The sequence below is a fragment of the Phaethon lepturus genome, unplaced genomic scaffold (genome assembly GCF_000687285.1).
Source record: "Phaethon lepturus isolate BGI_N335 unplaced genomic scaffold, ASM68728v1 scaffold36768, whole genome shotgun sequence".
NCBI lineage: Eukaryota > Metazoa > Chordata > Aves > Phaethontiformes > Phaethontidae > Phaethon > Phaethon lepturus.
Window position 1 is genome coordinate 14,999 of NW_010557512.1, and position 13,957 is coordinate 28,955.

The 13,957-nt window shown below is 37.1% G+C and overlaps 1 protein-coding gene across 1 annotated transcript; it reads right to left on the bottom strand.

Annotated features, from left to right (window-relative positions):
* Positions 1 to 635: 635 nt before the first annotated feature.
* Positions 636 to 13,507, bottom strand: FAM81A (family with sequence similarity 81, member A). The gene is made up of 8 exons (XM_010292779.1): positions 13,461 to 13,507; positions 11,928 to 12,201; positions 11,045 to 11,163; positions 4,646 to 4,775; positions 3,312 to 3,418; positions 2,042 to 2,177; positions 1,465 to 1,660; positions 636 to 1,043 (listed from the first exon to the last, which is right to left on the bottom strand). The coding sequence occupies exons 1-8, from the start codon at positions 13,505 to 13,507 to the stop codon at positions 922 to 924; spliced, it is 1,131 nt and encodes a 376-aa protein (XP_010291081.1). The 3' UTR covers positions 636 to 921.
* Between the last annotated feature and the right edge of the window lie 450 nt (positions 13,508 to 13,957).

Here is a 13,957-nt window from a genome sequence, read left to right on the forward strand (position 1 = left end):
CCAACCTTTCACCAATATAATGAAACAAGTCACAGGAACACACACCCAGTTATAAAATACTCTATATACATATTTTACCTTGTCTCAACTCCACTTGGTTATTAATTTTAAAAGGTCACAATACTTAAAACCACGTGAGTTAAGTTTCTTATGTTGTTCATGAATCATCTTAGTCTACAACTACATTATATAACACTACTTAGTTTACACACACACACAGAGATGATATTTGCAAAAATGAACAAAGATTTTCTGGTGGTATCTAGGTTTTGAAAATTGGTCTGTTTAGTGCTAATTCTGTCTCCCCAGGAAGCCAGTGGTAGAGAAAGTCACTATAAAAATGTCTGTTGACTTCAATTAAGTAACTTGTATCAAGACGGAGAACCTTCCCCAACTGATATTCAACAAATTATATCAACTTGTTTTTTTAATTAAAAAAAAGAAAGGGGGGGGGGGGGGGGGGTGGAAGTGTTCACTAGTTGAAAAAAAAAAAAGGGGGGGGGGGGGATGTGTGGAAGCTGTGCACAGGTGCTTTATATATATATACACACACACACACCCCCACCCCTGCCTGGTCAAGCCTATGAAACTGGCGAGCACTGAAATGACTTTTGAAAATTGGGTGCCAGTTTCACCAATGTATTACTCCAGTTTTACACAATGGTTAATCTCCTGAGAGCAACTAGAGTAGTGCAGTGGCAAATCAGCACCTCAGCCCACAAAGGCTTGTCATCAGTTGATCTATGAAGAGCTTACATTTACTGCTTCGAGTAAACATACAGACCTGTACAACAACAGCGTGTCATTTGGTACATGCATTTAATTTGGATTACAGACTGGAACAGAATTATAGTCTGTCTATTTAGGTAGATAAACATTAATCTCTCGGACAAAATCTTGCAGTCATGATCCAGCCTCTTCTCATGTTGGAACCTCCTGCTTCATTTGGTGGATCTGCTTCTGTAGTTCATCTCTGTCCAGCTTCATTTTTGCTTCTAGAACTTGCCGTAGAGACCCAATGCTCTCATAGATAGCTGCAAATCCTAATTGCAGGTGAGAATTAAATTAGTTCATAATTAAAAGCAAGACTATCGCATAATTACTATCCGAATACTGTTCCTACCATAACATTCTGCTTTATGCTAGGAAGGTAGCAAAAGTTCTGAAGAAAAACAGGGCTGTAATTGTGTGCTGATGGCAAAAATGCCCCCAGTCACAGCCAAGCTATGCCTATGTATGCTCTGGGGAGAGCACTTCTAAGCTGTCACTTCTAAGATGTCACCTCTTGTTGCTGTGAATTTCACACTTAGTGAAAAACCTTTTCAATGCCACAGGTGCAGCCATTACATCTGGCTCAAAGGTCTTTAAACTACTTCGATACAAGCAAAGGCATTTTGCATATTATTATAGGTCAGTCATTGTTACCACAATGCAGAATAAAGAACTTGATAACCATGGTCCTACCAGCATTAACTTCAGCTTTCATTTCTTTTATATCTTCATTTATCTCATTTTGAAGTTTGCCAATGCGAATATTTATCTTTTCTTCAGTCTGTTTTGCTTCATGTGCTTCCATGGTTACCTTCTGTATTTCTTCTATTTTGTCAATTTTCTCTGCCATTTGGTTGAATTTCACCTCAATAGCTCTTTCACTCATTTCCTGGAGCCAGGAGAAAGAATTTTAATGATTTACTCTGCATATGAAATTACAGTGGTCTTTCCCAAATAGACAATTGATATTGATTAATCATCTTTTACAGGGAATGCAAAGATATAAGGAATTGTAATTTTTTTATTAAGTGGTTTAAACTGACTTGATTACTGTAGGGTAAAATACCGATCTACTTAGAAGTGATTAGATTTATGTGAAGACTCAGGTTTTGGGGATGTTATATATGACATCAATGAGAAGAGTTATACAGATATTGAGGAGGTCTGAAAATCTCACTCAAATAGTATCTCAATTACATCATCTTAGTTATTAATAATGCTTTTGCGTGCTTCCCGAGAAGTATTACTAGGACATTTTAATGAAACTTACAGTGTTTTCCTTAAAAGTCAGTGAGAGTTGGTCAATTTTTTGCACAAGCTCTTTTTCAATCCTTTCATGTTCCTGTTCCAGCCAGCTACGTGCAGACAAAATCTGGCTGCTGAGTTCCTCAACAGCATTTTTTAATCTAAGAGCATAATAGAAATTAGCAGATACAAAAGAGCAGAACTTTTGGTCATTCAGCGGTGACTTTTTTAGGATCATGTTCATTAAAAAAAAAAAAAAAGGACAATTTAATACATTCTTGACACTATATTAAAGTGAATCTTTGAACTTTAAGGCTACTAAACCGGTTAAGGTAACATTGTTTTAGAAAATAAAGGTGAAAGAGTAGAATAAAATAGCAGTTACTTACACGAAACATCACAACATTCTGAGGCATAGTAGATGCAAATTCATTGTAGTATTGGAAACAGAATGTGGTCATCCATTCAGATTATAATTTTTGTGTCCATAGGTCTTAAATCTGAACAAAGATTTGGTACCAGTTTATTTTAGTGCCAATGCCAGTTTATATAGCCTCACGTTGCCTATACCCACCTCAAGTTTACACCAACCAGTTGTGCCAGTGGAAGATGTTTCTTTAGACAGTCTTTTTTTCCAGTGAATAGTTGAAATATGGATCTGTTCTTTCATCTGGTTTGCAAGTAATTTTACTGACATAACTGATGGGATTGCATGAGGATGGCAATAAGCAGTAAGGATGCGGATGACTTAAACCAGGACTGACACCGAGTGAAATGCCTGGAGAGGAGTTAATATTGGAATTTAATATATAATGTCTAGGGGTAGCACAGTAGCTTATCATGAATAATGTAGGTATTTGCGTCATATATTTGTATTTGAAACCAATTTAAAGCAATAACACTTTGTGAATGCTGTGCCTCGCTTCTGGTTGCTTGAGTGGAACTTTTTGCCCTACTCGCGACAGCCACCTTCAGCATTCGTTGCTTCCTACAGTTCTTGCAACAAGGTACCAGGCCACTCTTACAGAAATCCTTAGTAGTGTTCTTTAATACAAGTTCTGCCTGAACACGTGACGAGGGCTTTTCGGAATTGCCTAAGCATCTTAGGGGCAGAACAGTTGTTGTAAGTGAGTCCCACTTGACAGATCATTATGCTTTTGTAATATCTGTTGAGCACACATCCGTATTTAAACAGCTTCATGCCCTGGACCTGAGGATTACAACAGTCAAACTTGGAAAACTGAGGCCTTGTCTTCCAAGGCGCATGGCAGCAACAAAGTTTCTCGGGCACTCACTTCGTATCCAGAAGGTGGAGCTGTTGGTTGCTCTCTTTGTAGGCAATCTTCAGCTTTGCTTCTTGTTGCATTATTGATTGCTCTACTCTGCTGAGAAGATGAGAAATCTGAAACAAAATCCAGAATTTACCATGTTCAACAACATTTCATCACAGTCTCATTTGGCATGTTTTCATAACAGTAGAGGAGATCTTAAAGAAGGGCTGGTTTTGCTGACATTTCAAAGAGTATTGAATTTGCATATTTACTTTATAATGAAAAATATACTATCTTGCAAGATAAAAGTATCAACAAGCTGAAAACTGTAATTTTTCAGCCATAAATAGTTTTAACAGTCTTCCATTGAAAGCTTTTGCTTGCTCCCCCCTCCTTAAGACAGATGAATTTACATGATCTATACATCTCCATTTTGTCACGTAAGCAGATTAAACAAATAGCAAAGCACCCCACCAAAACTGAAGGATACTCTTCATCACCTCATGTATAATGGCTATTGCAGTGACAAAAGTGCTGGATTTAACTGGGGATGGTCATTACCAACAGAAAATATTTCTCACCAAAACAGTCATCCCAGTTCTACAAAACATACTGTTCTGCTTTACAAAACTCATGACAATATGCTCCTAGCATGCTGGCACACTAATATACTATACTGAGTCTTCTGGGAAAGGTAAAGTGGATTTTAACCATTTACCTACCACGAAATGGAGATGTAAAATACTTTTGTTGCCCAAGAAATGGGAAGGCCTTGAGATGGAGATATGAAGAATCCTTTTCCTTAAATGTCGTAAGTCTCTGCTTGTATCTAGTGCTCACTTCCATTCTTGTACCCAATGGAAGAGAAACCTGACGGATAGATTAATGGATTCACAGAACCCAAAACCAGTTTTGTTTTGCAGACCTTCAAAAACTGTGTTCAAATACATATAAAATCATCCTGGGAAGGCCAAAATCTACAGGGAGAGACAGTGATGCTTGCATTGTTGTGGTAGTTTTGTAGAGCATCCATGTCTTGTTCACATTCCAACCTCAGGAAGCCATTCAGGCCACGAATCACTGACTTCTGTTCATTCCTGGAGTCCTTTCAGGTGCCTTTAAATACTAGCCACTTCTATACAGCATGTTAAAGGCAGCAAATTAAGGACCTTTTTTCAGGTAGACCAGTACAGTAATGCAGCTAGGTACAAATATTCAATCCAATAAGGACTGTGAGCGGATTCACCTCTCCATTTGTAAATCTGTGGCCTCTCACACTAATAACAGTAATGGAGTCTGTGTGAATTAGACTATTGACTCTTACCCATACATGGATCACTTTGGTCCAAATACCATACCTGTATTTCTGCCTCTTTGATTTTAGATTCTAAGATCAGCTTGGAGGTGTGTTGGTCTTTACTTAGGCTCTGAAGTCTTTCATACGTAATTTTATGCTCTGCAGACAGTCTGGCTAACCCAGCATCACACCTGTTTGAATAAATAAATACCAAAGCAACAGCTGAATAGAATGTAAGATCTAGGCTTTTTAAATTAGCCATTTTAGACTGGGCTTTTCTGTGAAATTGCTGGCTGTTGAGCGAAACAATGTCTTATGAGACCGTAAAAATGGTGATATATCATAGTATTCAGGGAACTGCTCCCAAATGGGACTAGAAGTCAAAGTCTGACACATTCCTTTTTTCTTGGCACTGACATAATATGTGTAGACAGTGTTGTTATCAGTCAGAGAAATTGCATTACAAATGCAAAGATGCAGAATTTCAATGCCTGTTTTTGTCATACTCCAAAAGACATCTGTTAAGGTGTGTATGATTTCACCTACATGATTAGAAGCCCAAATAGCCGAGGACCACTTTTTCCTTATTGCAGTTGTGGTCCTCTGAGTTTTACATTCTTATTTTTATTTGCGAAATAGTAGTATACAATTAATACGTGTGGTAAACAATGTGGGGCAAATTTTACAGTTATTAGTCTTTATTTAGGTAAAACTGTCATTGAAAGCAATGGCAGTTTTGTCTCACAAAAGCCTATGAAATGCAGTTCTGGAACATAATTATTGTTTCCTTTCTTCACATTGGAACATTTCTTGATGCTGTAACATTTTCAGGATAAATGTGCTATAGAATATGTGCATTTTCTACCACATTTCAAAAATACTTTGGTCAGGTGGATTTCATCCACAGTGATACAGTAAGGACATTAACTGAACTGTAAAAATGTAAGTACTGTAATTTCAGGAGTAAGACCTCTGTGAAGTATGAGTCGTATATTTTTTTGCCAAGGGAGATATGTAATCGGCAGAGTTACCAGCTTTGATCTATGAAACTGATGGAGGACAGACAGCAGTTACAATTTGAGGGAGAAAAAAGCAGGAAAATGGAACAAGCTAAGGCATGTTAAGTCATTACCTAAACCAATGACACACTTTAACCTCTTTTTAGTCACATTTCAGTTTGAAGGCTTTCTTTTCACCACGCATTTTCATCGCCTGGGTTACAGTAACTACTATTATCATTGAAAGTGAAGGGAAAGTAACAGCTAAAATGACAAACAGAGCATCTGCTTAGTATTACAGTACAATTTCAATATGAAAACAATCAGTAATGCAAAATAACACATCAAAATTAATTTATAGTTTAGCAGCTCAGTGTTGAGAGGACAATTAGTAATATCTGTAGGAAGACCAGCATTGAACTGTACCTGAAGGTCTTACAATCAGGCAGTTTTCTTTAGAAAGATGAGAGAAGCCGAATCTCTCCATGTTGTTACAATGAGGGAGAATCAGAGGAATGAAATCATCTTGCATCTAGTCACCAAAAGCCTCTGGGCTCAAAAAAATTGTTAGTTTTGTTTCTCCGAGCCATGACAGAAAATATAAAAAGCAACAGCTTTGAAACCACTGTAGCAGATGTAAACAGCAGGCATCTATAATTGTTTTTAAGGCAAATTAGTATTTTGGGTTTAATCGCAGTGCATCTCTCTTCTTTGTGGAACTCAGTTACATGATCGAAGAGGTCATATAGTCGCATGGTAACCAAAACGTTGAAATTCTGACTATGTAAATGTAGTGTCAGCCTGGTATGTAATAATCAGATTATTTTGGTTTTTCTACAAGGGTACTGTAGTTGGCACCATTTTAAATAAAGTTTAAATTCCGTTGTCTGTAGTTATGGAATGTTTATCCTGCCTTTTTTTTTTAAAAAAAAACAATAGTCCATATGTTGAAGTGATCAGAGAGAAGTATTTTTGCTATATATATTATACGCACAAACACCTGATTAGTTTTGACCTAGAAGAAAACATTAGTGTGCTGCAGACAAAGAATGAGATTCTGATATTAGTTATGTGAGTATATATTTTGAGTTAAAAATTTACAACAATTAAATAACTTTAGTCCATGCTTCCAGTAACTTTCAAATGGTGGGGGAGGCAATAATAAGATGTATGTAATGTATGAAAAAACATGGGCTTTCAAAAGATTTTGATTCAAGTTTCTACTGCATGATTGGTTGGAAGAAAATCAGCAATCAAAATAAAAGGGCATATTATAGTTTGGAATTTTTCTCTGTTTAAAAGAAAAAAAAAAAGGGGAGGTGGGAAAAAGGACATATTACACATCCCCACGTATTTTCCCATACCTCTGAGAGTTCTGCTTTGATACTTTATAGATTTTATTCTTGATAGATTCATGTTAAAATAACAATAGAATTCTTCTTAAAAATATAACTAAATTTTTCTGAACACTGGATTTAAGTACCTGGGTAATTTAATCAGGCTGTCTATATAAATGAAGCCAGTGGACTATGGATATAAAGACAGAAGTCGAAAACAACTGTCGATGTTTGGTCATCTTAAAAGCACAAGGAAAGAAAGGAGAAATAGATTAAGATTTCTAGGAATAATACTAGTTTAAAAATATCAGAACTGTATATAAAAATACTCTGTACAAAGAAATGCAGAATAAATAATTCTCTTGTCTTCATGTCTGAAATGCTAAAGCTGGCCATACAAACAACAGTGCAGTTTTTCATGTGCGCTTGCATATATGCGTTGTTGAAATTTGTGGCAAAAATGCAGTAAAATGTGTTTGTTTAACTACTGTTTAATTTTTGGAGGGCATTTTCTGAAAGTTCCAGTTGCCAAGCTTTGTACTTATGTGAAATTAATAAATGAAGAATAAATTAAGAGATTTTGTAGTGCCAAGCATTATTCTTAGTTTCAGAATACAGTATAATTCTAGAAACCAGTAATGTTTAATACAAACAGTGAAATTATCAAACAACTGCCTTCCAAGTCATAGTAGGCAAAAGCAGTAGTTACTTTTCTGGCACACTGAAGAGTATTTTTGTTGTCTTTGATTTCTTAAGAAATCAAAACACAATGGTTACTCTATTTGGTGTCACCAGGGCCTAGATAGAGCAGAGAACTATGCCAATACTCTGCAACAGGATGCTATATAAATATGCTATAACGGTACATGCAGCTTTTTAATGTTCCTGTTTTATTACAACAGGAGATGTTTCAACTAAAATACCAGTGTTTCAGTGAAAAACAAGTAGCTGAAAAAAAAAGTAGTGAAAAGCAAGTGGAAAGGCTCAGGGGATCCACTTGGCAAGAACCAGCGGAGCTGGTAGATGCTGAAGAGCCTGGACCAGGGTGCCCAGATCAGTCCTTGATGTGTGCGTCTCGTACACAGCAAGTAGCCAGAGTGAGCAGATTTATTGTACTTCTGAAGTTCATAAATGCAGTGCATCCCAGATGCATCAGGCTCATTTTCTGTGCAGTGTAGGAAAATCTGCCTACATGTAATGAGTCCAGGGTGTCTGAAATTAATCAGATCTATAATGTATATTAAAAAATCATCTATATATGCAAAGTAGGCCCAATTCGAACATGCATAGTTGCCATTTTTCTGGATGTTTCAGCTATCAGGAAGCTTCTAGAGATGGCTACTGCTATGGTTCTGACCAGGCTGCTGTATTCAAACTTCCCAGTTTGATCAGACAAGTGATCATAGTCCACAAGTTATTCTGTAAATAAATAAGGCACTACTCACGAGTTTTCTGATCTAATGTCACTAGAAATAGAATTGGTAGATCTGTGTTATATGAGATTGCCAGCATCAGGGACAGGAGGCTGGAGTAATGGATCTGTCAGCATCTATCTAATTTTCTGCTGAATGTGTCACTGAATTTCGTAGAGGTAATATTTTTCTTAATAATAATACTGATTCTTAGGAAAATGTACAGCATCATTCGTGGTGAACACTATAATGATGCTTTACAAATTGATCAAGAAGTTATGCTTAATGAGAAATGGCCCAGAGACATGAGCTGTAATGTGTGTTCTTCTCCTCTAGGGATAAGAGTTGATTCTGTGATGCAGGTGAGCTCAACTGTGAGGTCTGTCTGAATCTCACTCCTCCAGAACTGGGGGTAATGTGGCTTTGGAGCTGTGCTTCAGAACGGCACGTGTGTGTAGGGATCTCTGTTCTCACCGTTAAAAGCAGCAACCCTCAAGAAATTAGGAGACAGTTGTTTGATAATATATTGACATGTTACAGAACAGTTGGTGATAGGAAATAAATACCACTCTCTCCAATATTGAAGTTGAATAGGATGTTTAGTGTGCATGTAATCAGTGGAACTGAAATTTGGGCAGAACACTGAGACTGACACTAAAATTATTACAGGACCAAAAGGCTCAGACTTAGGTGACTTACTATCATGCGGCATATATGAACTGATTCACACACTGATTCACACTGATTGTCCATCTGCACACTTCTAGCCTAGAGCAAACGTGAGGTACTTGGAGTTAAATTAGCCTACTGCCACTATAGCCTGAGCCATACATAGTACCTTGACTATGGCAGAGGACTGATGCACAGTAAGTTGGAAACCCACAGTAACCTCATGATGTTTCTAAGGTTTCATTCTTCCAACTCATCGGAAAGCTAGCAGGACTAGATGTAAAAGTGAAACTGTATTAGGTGAGTTCAGTTTATTTTATGTAAGGAACATTGGCTAGAGTAATCGGAAAGTGTTTATCCCAGGGAAGGTTTCTGGTAAGTATCTGTATAGTGCCAACAGCATAACAAACTGCCATCTTGACCATGATCTCCAGATATTACTATAATACTTATTCACAGAAACACTAATTTTCAAAGTAGAATATGTCTGTAAATAAAGGCAGATAGCTTTCTCCCATGGAACACTGCTTTAACTTAATTTCTGATAAAGGGAAGCTTATTTTCTTCCTTATTCATGGAAAATTTGTATAGAGAGAGCATAATGCTGAATAGAAGGTAACAGTTAAAAGACCATAAACCGATTCTCATATAGTAATAAATAAAAATATCCAACATTCGTCGCACAGATTGGTATAATCTCGTACAATTATCAGATAAATTACAACCCAGGCACAGTACAAGGGTGTTGCCTTAAGTAAATGAAGGAAAAAATCCTGGCACAGACTGCTAGTCCACCACTGATTCCCGAACCAAGTACTCGGGACAGGCAAGGGCCCCGTTGTGAAGCTCATGCTGGCACGTGTTTATTCACTGGAGTTCACTGAAAGCAGGGGCACTATGTTGTGCTTCACAAGGCATCAGTGACTGTGTTGCTCCGAATATGGACCTCTCTCAGGTTGTAGTATTATCTCGAAGTGGACTTTTTACATAAAGAAGCAGGAAGATCTAAGCATGTAAATTTGTCAGGGATTTCTCAGTGAGACAGATGTATATATCTCTCCCTAGACAGATATTCCAGTCAACTTTCTGATTTGAGAAAATAAACTGGTCTTGTTCATTCCTGTTTACTAACGGATAGTGCATAACTTAAAAAAAAGGAACTAAAACCTCTCTAAAGTATTCTTTACAAAATGGGCTATGAAAGTTACGGTGGAAACATCACAAACAATCACATAATTTATGAGAAAACTTTAGTACAAGGAAAATCTCTCCCTGATTATTTTGTAGGTTGCTGAAGGTTATCACCAAATCAGTTGAAGTACAAAAAAAAAAAAAAAAAACATTATCTGTACAATATAGACAATAGGTCAAAATCAGGATCCACTGAAGTTAGGAGCTGAGCTACTTTATGCCACATTAGGTCCTTTTTCTATAGCTGTATGTATCCTGTCTTTTTTTGTTCAACTTTACAGACACGTAAGCAAATGTTGTTGTACTGGGGTTTATAAATGTGTCGTTTATGGCACAACCTGAAGTCTCTGTAGTTGCACAATTGTAACCTGGACTTTCAAGTAGCCTGTAAAACCTCTCTGTTCCTTACGTGTCAGGTAGCCTGTGTAGTTTTTAATATGGCTAACCAATAACTGAATGCACAGATTTTTACTTCTAAAATACATGCAAAATGTGCAACTATTCTGTTCTTTACAAGTGCAGATTGTTCCATGCTGCCTTTATAATTGTGCTAATTAATTTTTTTGAAAGATAGACTAGTCTAACCATAGTACTTTTTAAAGCTGAACCAAATCCAAATTCCTAAGGAATTTGAGGTAATTTATTAAAAACTAATTTCAGGAATTAAGGGTGATACTGTTAAGTTTAATATGTAATACTGAAATGCAAAGGATTATTATTCATTTTCCTGAAAACATCAGGCAAAATTATCCTAGGAATTTTGCCAAAGTTGAATTCAGCTCATAGTCATTAACATTCATACTTCAAGATTAAAACAACATTAGCTAGTCCCAAAAACATACTTCCGTGTTACCTTGCAACTCTTCCCCGAAGATCTCCTAGACCAGAAAGCTGACGCATTTCCAGACTCTTCAGGGTAGAATTTGTTCCATAGCTGAGATTGTCTCTGACACGTATCTGTTCCTGCAGCATCTACAAAGCATTCATACGCAGATATAAACTCAGTATGGCATTTTTAATGTACACTTAAAATGTCACTCTTTTTCAGTAACGTCAGATACCATTTTATTACTACTTCATTAAAAGCTTTGTCTTGTGTCATACTAAAGCAGATACCTTTCACATAATTTATTATTTCTTAGTCTTAGTGTGCAGTCTGCACATAAATACCATACTGTGTGTAAAGTGTAACTTGACAATGGAATGGAGACTGAAATTTTTATCCTTTTGTTTTTCCCACCACACCCCTGTTGCTCATTGCAGCAGAGGTCAGACGTGAAGTCACGTATCTGCATATGATTAGGTCATAAAAATGAGCAGTTGGGTTTGGCTACTTGGTGTCGTCAGTAAGTCTGAAGTGAAAGAAAGTTTATTACAGAGCGAAGGCATTTCCTAGTGTTTATACAGCACAGCCTTTGGACTGAAGTTGAGCTGGGTATTAGTGCTGCATTAATTCATTTTTTTTCAAGGTTTTCCAGTGCAGCTTTTGAAAGCAAGCTTATTAGTACCACAAAGGTTTCTGTGTTTATATGCTAATATCCTGTGCTGTTTTCATAGCCACTGAAAGAATTACATAATTTGCAAACATTTTTTTCAAGTTATAAAAACAATTTATAAGCTTGCAGGATCTTCAGACCTTGTCTGACCTTTACTTATCCTGTGGTAAACTTTCTTATTAAATTAGAAGGAATTAGTGGCTGAGATGGCATTAGTCCTGTGAAAAATTCTTGACATACCTCAATGTCCCGATTAAGCTGCCTCACTATTGCTGTTATGTTTCGGATATGTTCTTCCAAGAGTTGCCTAGCCAACCGGTCGCCCCCCCCTTTGTTCTGCATTCTGTGCAGAGTGGAAACAATGTCCTCCTTAATGCGAAAAGCGTGTTCCACAAGAGCCGCCGTTGTTTTCTCATGGCTTAGGATTCTGTCTTCCAGCTGATCCACCAGGCTTGCAGATGCCAACGGGACCGCTGTTAACGCCTGGCTATGCAGCGGTATGTTTCGAACCCGTCTAGTGAAGAAGAATATCTAGATATTGTTAAGTTTCCACACAAAACTCTGCAATGTCTTCCCACTGGAGACAGTGCGATACTATTTACGTAGCAATACTGGGGAGAAGGACCAAAATACTTGCAGAGGGAGGGGCCCACTACCACAAATAAGTGGATGCTGTGTTTGCTACTGTGTGTATCTTGTATGAAGGCAGGCCAGGCTCTTTTTCCTACTCTTTAAGGAAGCTTACAAAAGCATAGGATCTTGAGAAAAAGACATTAGCATTATAAAAGTAGTTACAATTCGGAACTAGAATTTGATTAAGAATCCAAATCCAAAACTCTTTTATTGAGTTTCCAAAGTAATGCCATCTGTCTCTACAGTTTTCAGGCTTAATCAAAGCAGCAACTGTAGAAGGTAGATATTGCAAATTAAATGGAAACAGACCGAGATTAAAAAGGAGTAGCTTGTGTCCGTTCCTTTTTTAAGTCTCTACAGCTATCCTGTAATACCATACAGAAGCTTGTCCCCCCATGAACAGGACAGGAGCATATGTAGATGTAGAAACTGAGGAGAGACCAAAATTACGACAAGCTTCTCATTAAGTCTTAGAGGTCAAATTTTCTCCCCTAAAATAGCTTGCATTTGGGTACCTTGAATAATTGCCTGGATTTTTCAAGAGAGCTCTGCACTGCATAGCTTCCACGGAAAGCAATGGAGCTAATGGGTGCTCAAAGGAAAAAAATTAGGCTGCTAATGCATGCAATCTTTTCCTGCCACTATATTCTGTAAAGAACAAAGAAAATTTTCAGAAGCGTAAGTGGAAGATGCAAGTTCAACCCCACTTTGAAAGAGGAGATCTTTTTCTTGGAACTGTTATTTACTGTGTATTCTCTGTGTTGTTTCCTGTTAATGAGCCAAATTAACAGTTTACTTTCATCATGATATTGAGAGAGATGTATGAGAACATCAACAAAGGTCACTTCTGGCTCTGAGCTTTCACCCTTATTCCATGCTATTAGAAGACTGGCTAAAGTATAGTATGATTGGACATCTACACGGTTAGTTTAAGCTATTTATTTTCTTTGGGAAAGGGTTAAGTAAAAGCTGAGTAAGGAATTGTGATTTGGGTCATGATTTGAATGAGTAAACTCATTTCCCTTTGCTTTGCATACTAATGCCAAAGTCCCAAGTCACAGCATTACGATATATAGGGAATTGAGAGACACATAATACTCTGCAATATGAAAATTTTATTTTTTACATTCCAAACTGTACCTTTCAGAAGGGGCAAGAGTTGGGAAGATTGGGCTTCGCTGGGCCATTTTCTGGTCAATAATTTATGTCTGTTGAAAAAGTACACATTGAATTATTTAATAGTTTATATCTGGCACTGAAATGACTTAATGCTTCTACTGTAAGTGGACCTTTAAGTAACGTTTAAGATTATGCTGACAGCTCTGATCTTGGAGTTCAAATACTGGTTATGGAATAAATGCAAATAAAAATCGATACAAAAGAATGAAAACTAAAAACTGCTAAAAAGCTTTCTATAGTGAAGACGGTGCTTTTGAAAAAGGCAAGGTTGACAGCCTTGAAACTGAAATCTGCTGTTGACCCACAGAACTGGTTTGTCAGGACAGAGGTGAACAAACTTTTTGTCCCCAGTCTGTCTACTGGTCTCAGATATCATTAATGAATTAAAAAAGTAAGATCTACAGCATTATCATAAAGCTTAAGACAGTATTGGCTAGAGAATGAAATAATAATATTGC